We start from the raw sequence: 18,031 nt of genomic DNA, 5'->3' as shown, positions 1-18,031 counted from the left end.
CTCACAACCAGGTACTCACACCACATCTACTCACACACAGGTACTCACACCATAGGTACTCATACCACAGGTACTCACACTCAGGGAACCACACATACCACAGGTACTCACAACCAGGTACTCACACCACATCTACTCACACACCACAGGTACTCACACACAGGTACTCACACCACAGGTACTCATACCACAGGTACTCACACTCAGGGAACCACACATACCACAGGTACTCACACCACAGGTACTCACACCACAGGTACTCACACACAGAGAAGAACACACAGGCAGGAAGTTACAAGATGCACAGCAATTATTTAGGCAATTCCCAGTTCTAGAATACACAGCAATTATTTAGGCAATACCCAGTTCTAGAATACACAGCAGAGACATTTAAACAGTCAAATAATAAGGTATGACAATAACCCTGTCCTATGGTCTGACAGTCAAATAATTATGGATGTCATTTCATTCTGCCTCTTACCTGTGACCTTATTCATGATACAGCACTGCCTCTTACCTGTAACTGTATTCATGATACAGGACTGCCTCTTACCTGTAACTGTATTCATGATACAGCACTGCCTCTTACCTGTATTCATGATACAGCACTGCCTCTTACCTGTATTCATGATACAGCACTGCCTCTTACCTGTATTCATGATACAGCGCTGCCTCTTATCTGTGACTCTATTCATGATACAGCGCTGCCTCTTATCTGTGACTATATTCATGATACAGCACTGCCTCTTACCTGTATTCATGATACAGCACTGCTCTCTGTACCTGTATTCATGATACAGCACTGCCTCTTACCTGTATTCATGATACAGCACTGCCTCTTACCTGTATTCATGATACAGCACTGCCTCTTATCTGTATTCATGATACAGCACTGCCTCTTATCTGTATTCATGATACAGCGCTGCCTCTTATCTGTGACTCTATTCATGATACAGCACTGCCTCTTATCTGTGACTCTATTCATGATACAGCACTGCCTCTTACCTGTATTCATGATACAGCACTGCCTCTTACCTGTGACTGTATTCATGATACAGCACTGCCTCTTACCTGTATTCATGATACAGCACTGCCTCTTACCTGTATTCATGATACAGCACTGCCTCTTACCTGTGACTCTATTCATGATACAGCACTGCCTCTTACCTGTGACTGTATTCATGATACAGCACTGCCTCTTACCTGTATTCGTGATACAGCACTGCCTCTTACCTGTATTCATGATACAGCACTGCCTCTTACCTGTATTCATGATACAGCACTGCCTCTTACCTGTATTCATGATACAGCACTGTCTCTTACCTGTATTCATGATACAGCACTGCCTCTTACCTGTATTCATGATACAGCACTGCCTCTTACCTGTGACTGTATTCATGATACAGCACTGCCTCTTACCTGTATTCATGATACAGCACTGCCTCTTACCTGTGACTGTATTCATGATACAGCACTGCCTCTTACCTGTGACTGTGTTCATGATACAGCACTGCCTCTTACCTGTATTCATGATACAGCACTGCCTCTTACCTGTATTCATGATACAGCACTGCCTCTTACCTGTATTCATGATACAGCACTGCCTCTTACCTGTGACTGTATTCATGATACAGCACTGCCTCTTACCTGTGACTGTATTCATGATACAGCACTGCCTCTTACCTGTGTTCATGATACAGCACTGCCTCTTACCTGTATTCATGATACAGCACTGCCTCTTACCTGTATTCATGATACAGCACTGCCTCTTACCTGTATTCATGATACAGCACTGCCTCTTACCTGTGACTGTATTCATGATACAGCACTGCCTCTTACCTGTGACTGTATTCATGATACAGCACTGCCTCTTATCTGTGACTGTATTCATGATACAGCACTGCCTCTTATCTGTGACTGTATTCATGATACAGCACTGCCTCTTACCTGTGACTCTATTCATGATACAGCACTGCCTCTTACCTGTATTCATGATACAGCACTGCCTCTTACCTGTATTCATGATACAGCACTGCCTCTTACCTGTATTCATGATACAGCACTGCCTCTTACCTGTATTCATGATACAGCACTGCCTCTTACCTGTATTCATGATACAGCACTGCCTCTTACCTGTATTCATGATGCAGCACTGCCTCTTACCTGTATTCATGATACAGCACTGCCTCTTACCTGTATTCATGATACAGCACTGCCTCTTATCTGTATTCATGATACAGCACTGCCTCTTACCTGTGACTCTATTCATGATGCAGCACTGCCTCTTACCTGTGACTCTATTCATGATACAGCACTCCCTCTTCAGAGCAGGGTGGAGATGGTGAATGGAGTATGTTGTGTTACAGAGCAGGGTGGAGATGGTGAATAGAGTATGTTGTGTTTCAGAGCAGGGTGGAGATGGTGAATGGAGAGCAGGGTGGAGATGGTGAATGGAGAGCTCATTATCCAGAAGGTCCAACAGGCTGACTCTGGGATGTACCAGTGTGTTGTGTTTCAGAGCAGGGTGGAGATGGTGAATGGAGAGCTCATTATCCAGAAGGTCCAACAGGCTGACTCTGGGATGTACCAGTATGTTGTGTTTCAGAGCAGGGTGGAGATGGTGAATGGAGAGCTCATTATCCAGAAGGTCCAACAGGCTGACTCTGGGATGTACCAGTGTGTTGTGTTTCAGAACAGGGTGGAGATGGTGGAGATGAATCCAGAAGGTCCAACAGGCTGACTCTATGCAGTGTGCTGTGTTTCAGAGCAGGGTGGAGATGGTGAATGGAGAGCTCATTATCCAGAAGGTCCAACAGGCTGACTCTGGGATGTACCAGTATGTTGTGTTTCAGAGCAGGGTGGAGATGGTGAATGGAGAGCTCATTATCCAGAAGGTCCAACAGGCTGACTCTGGGATGTACCAGTGTGTTGTGTTTCAGAACAGGGTGGAGATGGTGAATGGAGAGCTCATTATCCAGAAGGTCCAACAGGCTGACTCTGGGATGTACCAATGTGTTGTGTTTCAGAGCAGGGTGGAGATGGTGAATGGGGTATGTTGTGTTTCAGAGCAGGGTGGAGATGGTGAATGGAGAGCTCATTATCCAGAAGGTCCAACAGGCTGACTCTGGGATGTACCAGTGTGTCGCTGAGAACAAATACGGAGCCATCTACTGCAGCGCAGAACTCAAGATCTTAGGTATGCTGTTGTTTTACTCCTGTTGTTGTTGTTGTTGTTTTCATTCCGACACTGTGTACATGTATTTAGTACTTGATTCTCATTCCAAATTCACCCCCACAAAAACCGTAAATACTGTAAATAACCTCAGGGGAAACCCAATGTTCTCAACTGTAAATAGCCCCAGTGAAAACCCAATGTTGTCAACTGTAAATAACCTCAGGGAAAACCCAATGTTCTCAACTGTAAATAACCTCAGGGGAAACCCAATGTTCTCAACTGTAAATAACCTCAGGGAAAACCCAATGTTCTCAACTGTAAATAACCTCAGGGAAAACCCAATGTTCTCAACTGTAAATAACCCCAGGGAAAACCCAATGTTCTCAACTGTAAATAACCTCAGGGAAAACCCAATGTTCTCAACTGTAAATAACCTCAGGGAAACCCAATGTTCTCAACTGTAAATAACCTCAGGGAAAACCCAATGTTCTCAACTGTAAATAACCTCAAGGAAAACCCAATGTTCTCAACTGTAAATAACCTCAGGGAAAACCCAATGTTCTCAACTGTAAATAACCTCAGGGGAAACCCAATGTTCTCAACTGTAAATAACCTCAGGGAAAACCCAATGTTCTCAACTGTAAATAACCTCAGGGGAAACCCAATGTTCTCAACTGTAAATAACCTCAGGGGAAACCCAATGTTCTCAACTGTAAATAACCTCAGGGAAAACCCAATGTTCTCAACTGTAAATAACCTCAGGGAAAACCCAATGTTCTCAACTGTAAATAACCTCAGGGAAACCCAATGTTCTCAACTGTAAATAACCTCTAAGGGAAACCCAATGTTCTCAACTGTAAATAACCTCAGGGAAAACCCAATGTTCTCAACTGTAAACAACCTCAGGGTAAAAACCCAATGTTCTCAACTGTAAATAACCTCAGGGAAAACCCAATGTTCTCAACTGTAAACAACCTCAGGGAAACCCAATGTTCTCAACTGTAAATAACCTCAGGGAAAACCCAATGTTCTCAACTGTAAATAACCTCAGGGAAAACCCAATGTTCTCAACTGTAAATAACCTCAGGGAAAACCCAATGTTCTCAACTGTAAACAACCTCAGGGAAAACCCAATGTTCTCAACTGTAAATAACCTCAGGGAAAACCCAATGTTCTCAACTGTAAATAACCTCAGGGAAAACCCAATGTTCTCAACTGTAAATAACCTCAGGGAAAACCCAATGTTCTCAACTGTAAATAACCTCAGGGAAAACCCAATGTTCTCAACTGTAAATAACCTCAGGGAAAACCCAATGTTCTCAACTGTAAATAACCTCAGGGAAAACCCAATGTTCTCAACTAAATAACAGGAAAACCCAATGTTCTCAACTGTAAATAACCTCAGGGAAAACCCAATGTTCTCAACTGTAAATAACCTCAGGGAAAACCCAATGTTCTCAACTGTGAACAACCTCAGGGAAAACCCAATGTTCTCAACTGTAAATAACCTCAGGGGAAACCCAATGTTCTCAACTGTAAATAACCTCAGGGGAAACCCAATGTTCTCAACTGTAAATAACCTCAGGGAAAACCCAATGTTCTCAACTGTAAACAACCTCAGGGAAAACCCAATGTTCTCAACTGTAAATAACCTCAGGGAAAACCCAATGTTCTCAACTGTAAACAACCTCAGGGAAAACCCAATGTTCTCAACTGTAAATAACCTCAGGGAAAACCCAATGTTCTCAACTGTAAATAACCTCAGGGAAAACCCAATGTTCTCAACTGTAAATAACCTCAGGGAAAACCCAATGTTCTCAACTGTAAATAACCCCAGGGAAAACCCAATGTTCTCAACTGTAAATAACCTCAGGGAAAACCCAATGTTCTCAACTGTAAATAACCTCAGGGAAAACCCAATGTTCTCAACTGTAAATAACCTCAGGGAAAACCCAATGTTCTCAACTGTAAATAACCTCAGGGGAAACCCAATGTTCTCAACTGTAAATAGCCCCAGTGAAAACCCAATGTTGTCAACTGTAAATAACCTCAGGGAAAACCCAATGTTCTCAACTGTAAATAACCTCAGGGCACTTTACAATAGTGCATCTAAATCTTTAAGGGGGGTGAGAAGGATTACTTTATCCTATCCTAGGTATTCCTTAAAGAGGTGGGGGTTCAGGTGTCTCCGGAAGGTGGTGATTGACTCCGCTGTCCTGGCGTCGTGAGGGAGTTTATTCCACCATTGTTGGGCCAGAGCAGCGAACAGTTTTGACTGGGCTGAGCGGAACTGTACTTCCTCAGTGGTAGGGAGGCGAGCAGGCCAGAGGTGGATGAGCGCAGTGCCCTTGTTTGGGTGTAGGGCCTGATCAGAGCCTGAGGTACTGAGGTGCCGTTCCCCTCACAGCTCCGTAGGCAAGCACCATGGTCTTGTAGCGGATGCGAGCTTCAACTGGAAGCCAGTGGAGAGAGCGGAGGAGCGGGGTGACGGAGAGAACTTGGGAAGGCTGAACACCAGACGGGCTGCGGCGTTCTGGATGAGTTGTAGGGGTTTAATGGCACAGGCAGGGAGCCCAGCCAACAGCGAGTTGCAGTAATCCAGACGGGAGATGACAAGTGCCTGGATTAGGACCTGCGCCGTTTCCTGTGTGAGGCAGGGTCGTACTCTGCGGATGTTGTAGAGCATGAACCTACAGGAACGGGCCACCGCCTTGATGTTAGTTGAGAACGACAGGGTGTTGTCCAGGATCACGCCAAGGTTCTTAGCGCTCTGGGAGGAGGACACAATGGAGTTGTCAGCCGTGATGGCGAGATCATGGAACGGGCAGTCCTTCCCGGGAGGAAGAGCAGCTCCGTCTTGCCAAGGTTCAGCTTGAGGTGGTGATCCGTCATCCACACTGATATGTCTGCCAGACATGCAGAGATGCGATTCGCCACCTGGTCATCAGAAGGGGGAAAGGAGAAGATTAATTGTGTGTCGTCTGCATAGCAATGATAGGAGAGACCATGTGAGGTTATGACAGAGCCAAGTGACTTGGTGTATAGCGAGAATAGGAGAGGGCCTAGAACAGAGCCCTGGAGGACACCAGTGGTGAGAGCGCGTGGTGAGGAGACAGATTCTCGCCACGCCACCTGGTAGGAGCGACCTGTCAGGTAGGACGCAATCCAAGTGTGGGCCGCGCCGAAGATGCCCAACTCGGAGAGGGTGGAGAGGAGGATCTGATAGTTCACAGTATCGAAGGCAGCCGATAGGTCTAGAAGGATGAGAGCAGAGGAGAGAGAGTTAGCTTTAGCAGTGGGGAGCGCCTCCGTGATACAGAGAAGAGCAGTCTCAGTTGAATGACTAGTCTTGAAACCTGACTGATTTGGATCAAGAAGGTCATTCTGAGAGAGATAGCGGGAGAGCTGGCCAAGGACGGCACGTTCAAGAGTTTTGGAGAGAAAAGAAAGAGGAGATACTGGTCTGTAGTTGTTGACATCGGAGGGATCGAGTGTAGGTTTTTTCAGAAGGGGTGCAACTCTCGCTCTCTTGAAGACGGAAGGGACGTAGCCAGCGGTCAGGGATGAGTTGATGAGCGAGGTGAGGTAAGGGAGAAGGTCTCCGGAAATGGTCTGGAGAAGAGAGGAGGGGATAGGGTCAAGCGGGCATGTTGTTGGGCGGCCGGTCGTCACAAGACGAGATTTCATCTGAGAGAGAGTGGAGAAAGAGGTCAGAGCACAGGGTAGGGCAGTGTGAGCAGAACCAGCGGTGTCGTTTTGACTTAGCAAACGAGGATCGGATGTCGCCGACCTTCTTTTCAAAATGGTTGACGAAGTCATCTGCAGAGAGGGAGGAGGGGGGAGGAGGATTCAGGAGGGAAGAGAATGTGGCAAAGAGCTTCCTAGGTTAGAGGCAGATGCTTGGAATTTAGAGTGGTAGAAAGTGGCTTTAGCAGCAGAGACAGAGGAGGAAATGTAGAGAGGAGGGAGTGAAAGGATGCCAGGTCTGCAGGGAGGCGAGTTTTCCTCCATTTCCGCCGGCTGCCCGGAGCCCTGTTCTCAACTGTAAATAACCTCAGGGAAAACCCAATGTTCTCAACTGTAAATAACCTCAGGGAAATCCCAATGTTCTCAACTGTAAATAACCCCAGGGGAAAGCCAATGTTCTCAACTGTAAATAACCTCAGGGAAACCCAATGTTCTCAACTGTAAATAACCCTCAGGGAAAACCCAATGTTCTCAACTGTAAATAACCCCAGGGGAAGCCCAATGTTCTCAACTGTAAATAGCCCCAGTGAAAACCCAATGTTCTCAACTGTAAATAACCTCAGGGAAAACCCAATGTTCTCAACTGTAAATAACCTCAGAGAAAACCCAATGTTCTCAACTGTAAATAACCTCAGGGGAAACCCAATGTTCTGAACTGTAAATAACCTCAGGGAAAACCCAATGTTCTCAACTGGAAATAACCTCAGGAAACCCAATGTTCTCAACTGTAAATAACCTCAGGGAAAAACCCATTGTTCTCAACTGTAAATAACCTCAGGAAAACCCAATGTTCTCAACTGTAAACAACCTCAGGGAAAACCCAATGTTCTCAACTGTAAATAACCTCAGGGAAAACCCAATGTTCTCAACTGTAAATAACCTCAGGGAAAACCCAATGTTCTCAACTGTAAATATCCTCAGGGAAACCCAATGTTCTCAACTGAAATAACCTCAGGGGAAACCCAAAGTTCTCAACTGTAAATAACCTCAGGGGAAACCCAATGTTCTCAACTGTAAATAACCTCAGGGGGTAAAAACCCAGGGAAAAAATGTTCTCAACTGTAAATAACCTCAGGGAAACCCAATGTTCTCAACTGTAAATAACCTCAGGGAAAACCCAATGTTCTCAACTGTATATAACCTCAGGGAAAACCCAATGTTCTCAACTGTAAATAACCTCAGGGAAAACCCAATGTTCTCAACTGTAAATAACCTCAGGGAAAACCCAATGTTCTCAACTGTAAATAACCTCAGGGAAACCCAATGTTCTCAACTGTAAATAACCTCAGGGAAAACCCAATGTTCTCAACTGTAAATAACCTCAGGGAAAACCCAATGTTCTCAACTGTAAATAACCCCAGGGAAAACCCAATGTTCTCAACTGTAAATAACCTCAGTGAAAACACAATGTTCTCAACTGTAAATAACCTCAGGGGAAACCCAATGTTCTCAACTGTAAATAACCCTAGGTGAAACACAATGTTCTCAACTGTAAATAACCCTAGGGGAAACCCAACGTTCTCAACTGTAAACAACCTCAGGGGAAACCCAATGTTCTCAACTGTAAATAACCTCAGGGGAAACCCAATGTTCTCAACTGTAAATAACCTCAGGGAAAACCCAATGTTCTCAACTGTAAACAACCTCAGGGAAAACCCAATGTTCTCAACTGTAAACAACCTAAGGGAAAACCCAATGTTCTCAACTGTAAACAACCCCAGGGAAAACCCAATGTTCTCAACTGGAAACAACCTCAGGGAAAACCCAATGTTCTCAACTGTAAATAACCTCAGGGAAAACCCAATGTTCTCAACTGTAAACAACCTCAGGGAAAACCCAATGTTCTCAACTGTAAACAACCTCAGGGAAAACCAAATGTTCTCAACTGTAAATAACCTCAGGGAAAACCCAATGTTCTCAACTGTAAATAACCTCAGGGAAAACCCAATGTTCTCAACTGTAAATAACCTCAGGGAAAACCCAATGTTCTCAACTGTAAATAACCTCAGGGAAAACCCAATGTTCTCAACTGTAAATAACCCCAGGGAAAACCGAATGTTCTCAACTGTAAATAACCTCAGGGAAAACCCAATGTTCTCAACTGTAAATAACCTCAGGAAAACCCATTGTTCTCAACTGTAAATAACCCAGGGAAACCGAATGTTCTCAACTGTAAATAACCTCAGGGAAAACCCAATGTTCTCAACTGTAAATAACCTCAGGGGAAACCCAATGTTCTCAACTGTAAATAACCTCAGGGAAAACCCAATGTTCTCAACTGTAAATAACCTCAGGGAAAACCCAATGTTCTCAACTGTAAATAACCCCAGGGAAAACCCAATGTTCTCAACTGTAAATAACCTCAGGGGAAACCCAATGTTCTCAACTGTAAATAACCTCAGGGGAAACCCAATGTTCTCAACTGTAAATAACCTCAGGGAAAACCCAATGTTCTCAACTGTAAATAACCTCAGGGAAAACCCAATGTTCTCAACTGTAAATAACCCCAGGGAAAACCCAATGTTCTCAACTGTAAATAACCCTAGGGGAAACCCAATGTTCTCAACTGTAAACAACCTCAGGGGAAACCCAATGTTCTCAACTGTAAATAACCTCAGGGGAAACCCAATGTTCTCAACTGTAAATAACCTCAGGGAAAACCCAATGTTCTCAACTGTAAACAACCTCAGGGAAAACCCAATGTTCTCAACTGTAAACAACCTCAGGGAAAACCCAATGTTCTCAACTGTAAATAACCTCAGGGAAAACCCAATGTTCTCAACTGTAAATAACCTCAGGGAAAACCCATTGTTCTCAACTGTAAATAACCCCAGGGAAAACCCAATGTTCTCGACTGTAAATAACCTCAGGGAAAACCCAATGTTCTCAACTGTAAATAACCTCAGGGAAAACCCAATGTTCTCAACTGTAAATAACCTCAGGGAAAACCCAATGTTCTCAACTGTAAATAACCTCAGGGGAAACCCAATGTTCTCAACTGTAAATAGCCCCAGTGAAAACCCAATGTTCTGAACTGTAAATAACCTCAGGGAAAACCCAATGTTCTCAACTGTAAATAACCTCAGGGAAAACATTTACATTTACATTTAAGTCATTTAGCAGACACTCTTATCCAGAGCGACTTACAAATTGGTGCATTCACCTTATGACATCCAGTGGAACAGCCACTTTACAATAGTGCATCTAAATCTTTTAAGGGGGGTGAGAAGGATTACTTTATCCTATCCTAGGTATTCCTTAAAGAGGTGGGGGTTCAGGTGTCTCCGGAAGGTGGTGATTGACTCCGCTGTCCTGGCGTCGTGAGGGAGTTTATTCCACCATTGTTGGGCCAGAGCAGCGAACAGTTTTGACTGGGCTGAGCGGGAACTGTACTTCCTCAGTGGTAGGGAGGCGAGCAGGCCAGAGGTGGATGAGCGCAGTGCCCTTGTTTGGGTGTAGGGCCTGATCAGAGCCTGGAGGTACTGAGGTGCCGTTCCCCTCACAGCTCCGTAGGCAAGCACCATGGTCTTGTAGCGGATGCGAGCTTCAACTGGAAGCCAGTGGAGAGAGCGGAGGAGCGGGGTGACGTGAGAGAACTTGGGAAGGTTGAACACCAGACGGGCTGCGGCGTTCTGATGAGTTGTAGGGGTTTAATGGCACAGGCAGGAGCCCAGCCAACAGCGAGTTGCAGTAATCCAGACGGGAGATGACAAGTGCCTGGATTAGGACCTGCGCCGCTTCCTGTGTGAGGCAGGGTCGTACTCTGCGGATGTTGTAGAGCATGAACCTACAGGAACGGGCCACCGCCTTGATGTTAGTTGAGAACGACAGGGTGTTGTCCAGGATCACGCCAAGGTTCTTAGCGCTCTGGGAGGAGGACACAATGGAGTTGTCAACCGTGATGGCGAGATCATGGAACGGGCAGTCCTTTTCCCCGGGAGGAAGAGCAGCTCCGTCTTGCCAAGGTTCAGCTTGAGGTGGTGATCCGTCATCCACACTGATATGTCTGCCAGACATGCAGAGATGCGATTCGCCACCTGGTCATCAGAAGGGGGAAAGGAGAAGATTAATTGTGTGTCGTCTGCATAGCAATGATAGGAGAGACCATGTGAGGTTATGACAGAGCCAAGTGACTTGGTGTATAGCGAGAATAGGAGAGGGCCTAGAACAGAGCCCTGGAGGACACCAGTGGTGAGAGCGCGTGGTGAGGAGACAGATTCTCGCCACGCCACCTGGTAGGAGCGACCTGTCAGGTAGGACGCAATCCAAGTGTGGGCCGCGCCGGAGATGCCCAACTCGGAGAGGGTGGAGAGGAGGATCTGATAGTTCACAGTATCGAAGGCAGCCGATAGGTCTAGAAGGATGAGAGCAGAGGAGAGAGAGTTAGCTTTAGCAGTGGGGAGCGCCTCCGTGATACAGAGAAGAGCAGTCTCAGTTGAATGACTAGTCTTGAAACCTGACTGATTTGGATCAAGAAGGTCATTCTGAGAGAGATAGCCGGGAGAGCTGCCAAGGACGGCACGTTCAAGAGTTTTGGAGAGAAAAGAAAGAGGAGATACTGGTCTGTAGTTGTTGACATCGGAGGGATCGAGTGTAGGTTTTTTCAGAAGGGGTGCAACTCTCGCTCTCTTGAAGACGGAAGGGACGTAGCCAGCGGTCAGGGATGAGTTGATGAGCGAGGTGAGGTAAGGGAGAAGGTCTCCGGAAATGGTCTGGAGAAGAGAGGAGGGGATAGGGTCAAGCGGGCATGTTGTTGGGCAGCCGGCCGTCACAAGACGCGAGATTTCATCTGGAGAGAGAGTGGAGAAAGAGGTCAGAGCACAGGGTAGGGCAGTGTGAGCAGAACCAGCGGTGTCGTTTGACTTAGCAAACGAGGATCGGATGTCGTCGACCTTCTTTTCAAAATGGTTGACGAAGTCATCTGCAGAGAGGGAGGAGGGGGGGGGGGAGGAGGATTCAGGAGGGAAGAGAATGTGGCAAAGAGCTTCCTAGGGTTAGAGGCAGATGCTTGGAATTTAGAGTGGTAGAAAGTGGCTTTAGCAGCAGAGACAGAGGAGGAAAATGTAGAGAGGAGGGAGTGAAAGGATGCCAGGTCCGCAGGGAGGCGAGTTTTCCTCCATTTCCGCTCGGCTGCCCGGAGCCCTGTTCTCAACTGTAAATAACCTCAGGGAAAACCCAATGTTCTCAACTGTAAATAACCTCAGGGAAATCCCAATGTTCTCAACTGTAAATAACCCCAGGGGAAAGCCAATGTTCTCAACTGTAAATAACCTCAGGGAAAACCCAATGTTCTCAACTGTAAATAACCTCAGGGAAAACCCAATGTTCTCAACTGTAAATAACCCCAGGGGAAGCCCAATGTTCTCAACTGTAAATAGCCCCAGTGAAAACCCAATGTTCTCAACTGTAAATAACCTCAGGGAAAACCCAATGTTCTCAACTGTAAATAACCTCAGAGAAAACCCAATGTTCTCAACTGTAAATAACCTCAGGGGAAACCCAATGTTCTGAACTGTAAATAACCTCAGGGAAAACCCAATGTTCTCAACTGGAAATAACCTCAGGGAAAACCCAATGTTCTCAACTGTAAATAACCTCAGGGAAAACCCATTGTTCTCAACTGTAAATAACCTCAGGGAAAACCCAATGTTCTCAACTGTAAACAACCTCAGGGAAAACCCAATGTTCTCAACTGTAAATAACCTCAGGGAAAACCCAATGTTCTCAACTGTAAATAACCTCAGGGAAAACCCAATGTTCTCAACTGTAAATATCCTCAGGGAAACCCAATGTTCTCAACTGGAAACAACCTCAGGGAAAACCCAAAGTTCTCAACTGTAAATAACCTCAGGGAAACCCAATGTTCTCAACTGTAAATAACCTCAGGGAAAACCCAATGTTCTCAACTGTAAATAACCTCAGGGAAAACCCAATGTTCTCAACTGTAAATAACCTCAGGGAAAACCCAATGTTCTCAACTGTAAATAACCTCAGGGAAAACCCAATGTTCTCAACTGTAAATAACCTCAAGGAAAACCCAATGTTCTCAACTGTAAATAACCTCAGGAAAACCCAATGTTCTCAACTGTAAATAACCTCAGGGAAAACCCAATGTTCTCAACTGTAAATAACCTCAGGGAAAACCCAATGTTCTCAACTGTAAATAACCTCAGGGAAAACCCAATGTTCTCAACTGTAAATAACCTCAGGGAAAACCCAATGTTCTCAACTGTAAATAACCCCAGGGAAAACCCAATGTTCTCAACTGTAAATAACCTCAGGGAAAACACAATGTTCTCAACTGTAAATAACCTCAGGGGAAACCCAATGTTCTCAACTGTAAATAACCCTAGGTGAAACACAATGTTCTCAACTGTAAATAACCCTAGGGGAAACCCAATGTTCTCAACTGTAAACAACCTCAGGGGAAACCCAATGTTCTCAACTAACCCCAGGGGAAAATAACCTCACCTCAGGGAAACCCAATGTTCTCAACTGTAAATAACCTCAGGGAAAACCCAATGTTCTCAACTGTAAACAACCTCAGGGGAAACCCAATGTTCTCAACTGTAAACAACCTCAGGGAAACCCAATGTTCTCAACTGTAAACAACCCCAGGGAAAACCCAATGTTCTCAACTGGAAACAACCTCAGGGAAAACCCAATGTTCTCAACTGTAAATAACCCAGGAAAACCCAATGTTCTCAACTGTAAACAACCTCAGGGAAAACCCAATGTTCTCAACTGTAAACAACCTCAGGGAAAACCAAATGTTCTCAACTGTAAATAACCTCAGGGAAACCCAATGTTCTCAACTGTAAATAACCTCAGGGAAAACCCAATGTTCTCAACTGTAAATAACCTCAGGGAAAACCCAATGTTCTCAAAATCAAATAACCTCAGGGAAAACCCAATGTTCTCAACTGTAAATAACCTCAGGGAAACCCAATGTTCTCAACTGTAAATAACCTCAGGGAAAACCCAATGTTCTCAACTGTAAATAACCTCAGGAAAACCCATTGTTCTCAACTGTAAATAACCTCAGGAAAACCGAATGTTCTCAACTGTAAATAACCTCAGGGAAACCCAATGTTCTCAACTGTAAATAACCTCAGGGGAAACCCAATGTTCTCAACTGTAAATAACCTCAGGAAAACCCAATGTTCTCAACTGTAAATAACCTCAGGGAAAACCCAATGTTCTCAACTGTAAATAACCCCAGGAAAACCCAATGTTCTCAACTGTAACAACCTCAGGGGAAACCCAATGTTCTCAACTGTAAATAACCTCAGGGAAACCCAATGTTCTCAACTGTAAATAACCTCAGGGAAAACCCAATGTTCTCAACTGTAAATAACCTCAGGGAAAACCCAATGTTCTCAACTGTAAATAACCCCAGGGAAAACCCAATGTTCTCAACTGTAAATAACCTAGGGAAACCCAATGTTCTCAACTGTAAACAACCTCAGGGGAAACCCAATGTTCTCAACTGTAAATAACCTCAGGGAAACCCAATGTTCTCAACTGTAAATAACCTCAGGAAAACCCAATGTTCTCAACTGTAAACAACCTCAGGGAAACCCAATGTTCTCAACTGTAAACAACCTCAGGGAAAACCCAATGTTCTCAACTGTAAATAACCTCAGGAAAACCCAATGTTCTCAACTGTAAATAACCTCAGGAAACCCATTGTTCTCAACTGTAAATAACCCCAGGGAAAACCCAATGTTCTCGACTGTAAATAACCTCAGGGAAAACCCAATGTTCTCAACTGTAAATAACCTCAGGAAAACCCAATGTTCTCAACTGTAAATAACCTCAGGGAAACCCAATGTTCTCAACTGTAAATAACCTCAGGAAACCCAATGTTCTCAACTGTAAATAGCCCCAGTGAAAACCCAATGTTCTGAACTGTAAATAACCTCAGGGAAACCCAATGTTCTCAACTGTATAACCTCAGGGAAAACATTTACATTTACATTTAAGTCATTTAGCAGACACTCTTATCCAGAGCGACTTACAAATTGGTGCATTCACCTTATGACATCCAGTGGAACAGCCACTTTACAATAGTGCATCTAAATCTTTTAGGGGGGTGAGAAGGATTACTTTATCCTATCCTAGGTATTCCTTAAAGAGGTGGGGTTCAGGTGTCTCCGGAAGGTGGTGATTGACTCCGCTGTCCTGGCGTCGTGAGGGAGTTTATTCCACCATTGTTGGGCCAGAGCAGCGAACAGTTTTGACTGGGCTGAGCGGGAACTGTACTTCCTCAGTGGTAGGGAGGCGAGCAGGCCAGAGGTGGATGAGCGCAGTGCCCTTGTTTGGGTGTAGGGCCTGATCAGAGCCTGGAGGTACTGAGGTGCCGTTCCCCCACAGCCCGCAGGCAAGCACCATGGTCTTGTAGCGGATGCTCAACTGGAAGCCAGTGGAGAGAGCGGAGGAGGGGGTGACGGAGAGAACTTGGGAAGGTTGAACACCAGACGGGCTGCGGCGTTCTGGATGAGTTGTAGGGGGTTTAATGGCACAGGCAGGGAGCCCAGCCAACAGCGAGTTGCAGTAATCCAGACGGGAGATGACAAGTGCCTGGATTAGGACCTGCGCCTTCCTGTGTGAAGGGTCGTTCTCGGATGTTGTAGAGCATGAACCTACAGGAACGGGCCACCGCCTTGATGTTAGTTGAGAACGACAGGGTGTTGTCCAGGATCACGCCAAGGTTCTTAGCGCTCTGGGAGGAGGACACAATGGAGTTGTCAACGTGATGGCGAGATCATGGAACGGGCAGTCCTTCTCCCGGGAGGAAGAGCAGCTCCGTCTTGCCAAGGTTCAGCTTGAGGTGGTGATCCGTCATCCACACTGATATGTCTGCCAGACATGCAGAGATGCGATTCGCCACCTGGTCATCAGAAGGGGAAAGGAGAAGATTAATTGTGTGTCGTCTGCATAGCAATGATAGGAGAGACCATGTGAGGTTATGACAGAGCCAAGTGACTTGGTGTATAGCGAGAATAGGAGAGGGCCTAGAACAGAGCCCTGGAGGACACCAGTGGTGAGAGCGCGTGGTGAGGAGACAGATTCTCGCCACGCCACCTGGTAGGAGCGACCTGTCAGGTAGGACGCAATCCAAGTGTGGGCCGCGCCGGGAGATGCCCAACTCGGAGAGGGTGGAGAGGAGGATCTGATAGTTCACAGTATCGAAGGCAGCCGATAGGTCTAGAAGGATGAGAGCAGAGGAGAGAGAGTTAGCTTTAGCAGTGGGGAGCGCTCCGTGATACAGAGAAGAGCAGTCTCTTGAATGACTAGTCTTGAAACCTGACTGATTTGGATCAAGAAGGTCATTCTGAGAGAGATAGCGGAGAGCTTAAGGACGGCACGTTCAAGAGTTTTGGAGAGAAAAGAAAGAGGAGATTCTGGTCTGTAGTTGTTGACATCGGAGGGATCGAGTGTAGGTTTTTCAGAAGGGGTGCAACTCTCGCTCTCTTGAAGACGGAAGGGACGTAGCCAGCGGTCAGGGATGAGTTGATGAGCGAGGTGAGGTAAGGGAGAAGGTCTCCGGAAATGGTCTGGAGAAGAGAGGAGGGGATAGGGTCAAGCGGGCATGTTGTTGGGCAGCCGTCATTACAAGACGCGAGATTTCATCTGGAGAGAGAGTGGAGAAAGAGGTCAGAGCACAGGGTAGGGCAGTGTGAGCAGAACCAGCGGTGTCGTTTGACTTAGCAAACGAGATCGGATGTCGTCGACCTTCTTTCAAAATGGTTGACGAAGTCATCTGCAGAGAGGGGAGGAGGGGGAGGAGGATTCAGGGAGGGAAGAGAATGTGGCAAAGAGCTTCCTAGGGTTAGAGGCAGATGCTTGGAATTTAGAGTGGTAGAAAGTGGCTTTAGCAGCAGAGACAGAGGAGGAAAATGTAGAGAGGAGGGAGTGAAAGGATGCCAGGTCCGCAGGGAGGCGAGTTTTCTCCATTTCCGCTCGGCTGCCCGGAGCCCTGTTCTCAACTGTAAATAACCTCAGAAAACCCAATGTTCTCAACTGTAAATAACCTCAGGGAAATCCCAATGTTCTCAACTGTAAATAACCCCAGGGGAAAGCCAATGTTCTCAACTGTAAATAACCTCAGGGAAAACCCAATGTTCTCAACTGTAAATAACCTCAGGGAAAACCCAATGTTCTCAACTGTAAATAACCCCAGGGGAAGCCCAATGTTCTCAACTGTAAATAGCCCCAGTGAAAACCCAATGTTCTCAACTGTAAATAACCTCAGGGAAAACCCAATGTTCTCAACTGTAAATAACCTCAGAGAAAACCCAATGTTCTCAACTGTAAATAACCTCAGGGGAAACCCAATGTTCTGAACTGTAAATAACCTCAGGGAAAACCCAATGTTCTCAACTGGAAATAACCTCAGGGAAAACCCAATGTTCTCAACTGTAAAATAACCTCAGGGAAAACCCATTGTTCTCAACTGTAAATAACCTCAGGGGAAAACCCAATGTTCTCAACCGTAAACAACCTCAGGGAAAAAACCCAATGTTCTCAACTGTAAATAACCTCAGGGAAAACCCAATGTTCTCAACTGTAAATAACCTCAGGGAAAACCCAATGTTCTCAACTGTAAATATCCTCAGGGAAAACCCAATGTTCTCAACTGGAAATAACCTCAGGGGAAACCCAAAGTTCTCAACTGTAAATAACCTCAGGGGAAACCCAATGTTCTCAACTGTAAATAACCTCAGGGAAAACCCAAAGTTCTCAACTGTAAATAACCTCAGGGAAAACCCAATGTTCTCAACTGTAAATAACCTCAGGGGAAACCCAATGTTCTCAACTGTAAATAGCCCCAGTGAAAACCCAATGTTGTCAACTGTAAATAACCTCAGGGAAAACCCAATGTTCTCAACTGTAAATAACCTCAGGGAAAACCCAATGTTCTCAACTGTAAATAACCTTAGGGAAAACCCAATGTTCTCAACTGTAAATAACCTCAAGGAAAACCCAATGTTCTCAACTGTAAATAACCTCAGGGAAAACCCAATGTTCTGAACTGTAAATAACCTCAGGGAAAACCCAATGTTCTCAACTGTAAATAACCTCAGGGAAAACCCAATGTTCTCA

The 18,031-nt window shown here is 45.5% G+C and overlaps 1 protein-coding gene across 2 annotated transcripts in view; it reads left to right on the top strand.

Annotated features, from left to right (window-relative positions):
* The window catches only part of cntn5 (contactin 5), a 700,818-nt gene that overhangs the window by 405,626 nt on the left and 277,161 nt on the right, over positions 1-18,031 (top strand). For both annotated transcript variants that reach the window (XM_052468732.1, XM_052468731.1), the window contains exon 11: positions 3,067-3,196. In XM_052468732.1, coding sequence (XP_052324692.1) covers positions 3,067-3,196 — 130 coding nt within the window. The remainder of the gene's footprint in view (positions 1-3,066; positions 3,197-18,031) is intronic.

This window comes from Oncorhynchus keta, chromosome 18 (assembly GCF_023373465.1).
Source record: "Oncorhynchus keta strain PuntledgeMale-10-30-2019 chromosome 18, Oket_V2, whole genome shotgun sequence".
Taxonomy (NCBI): domain Eukaryota; kingdom Metazoa; phylum Chordata; class Actinopteri; order Salmoniformes; family Salmonidae; genus Oncorhynchus; species Oncorhynchus keta.
This window is presented reverse-complemented; position numbering and strand designations above follow the sequence as displayed.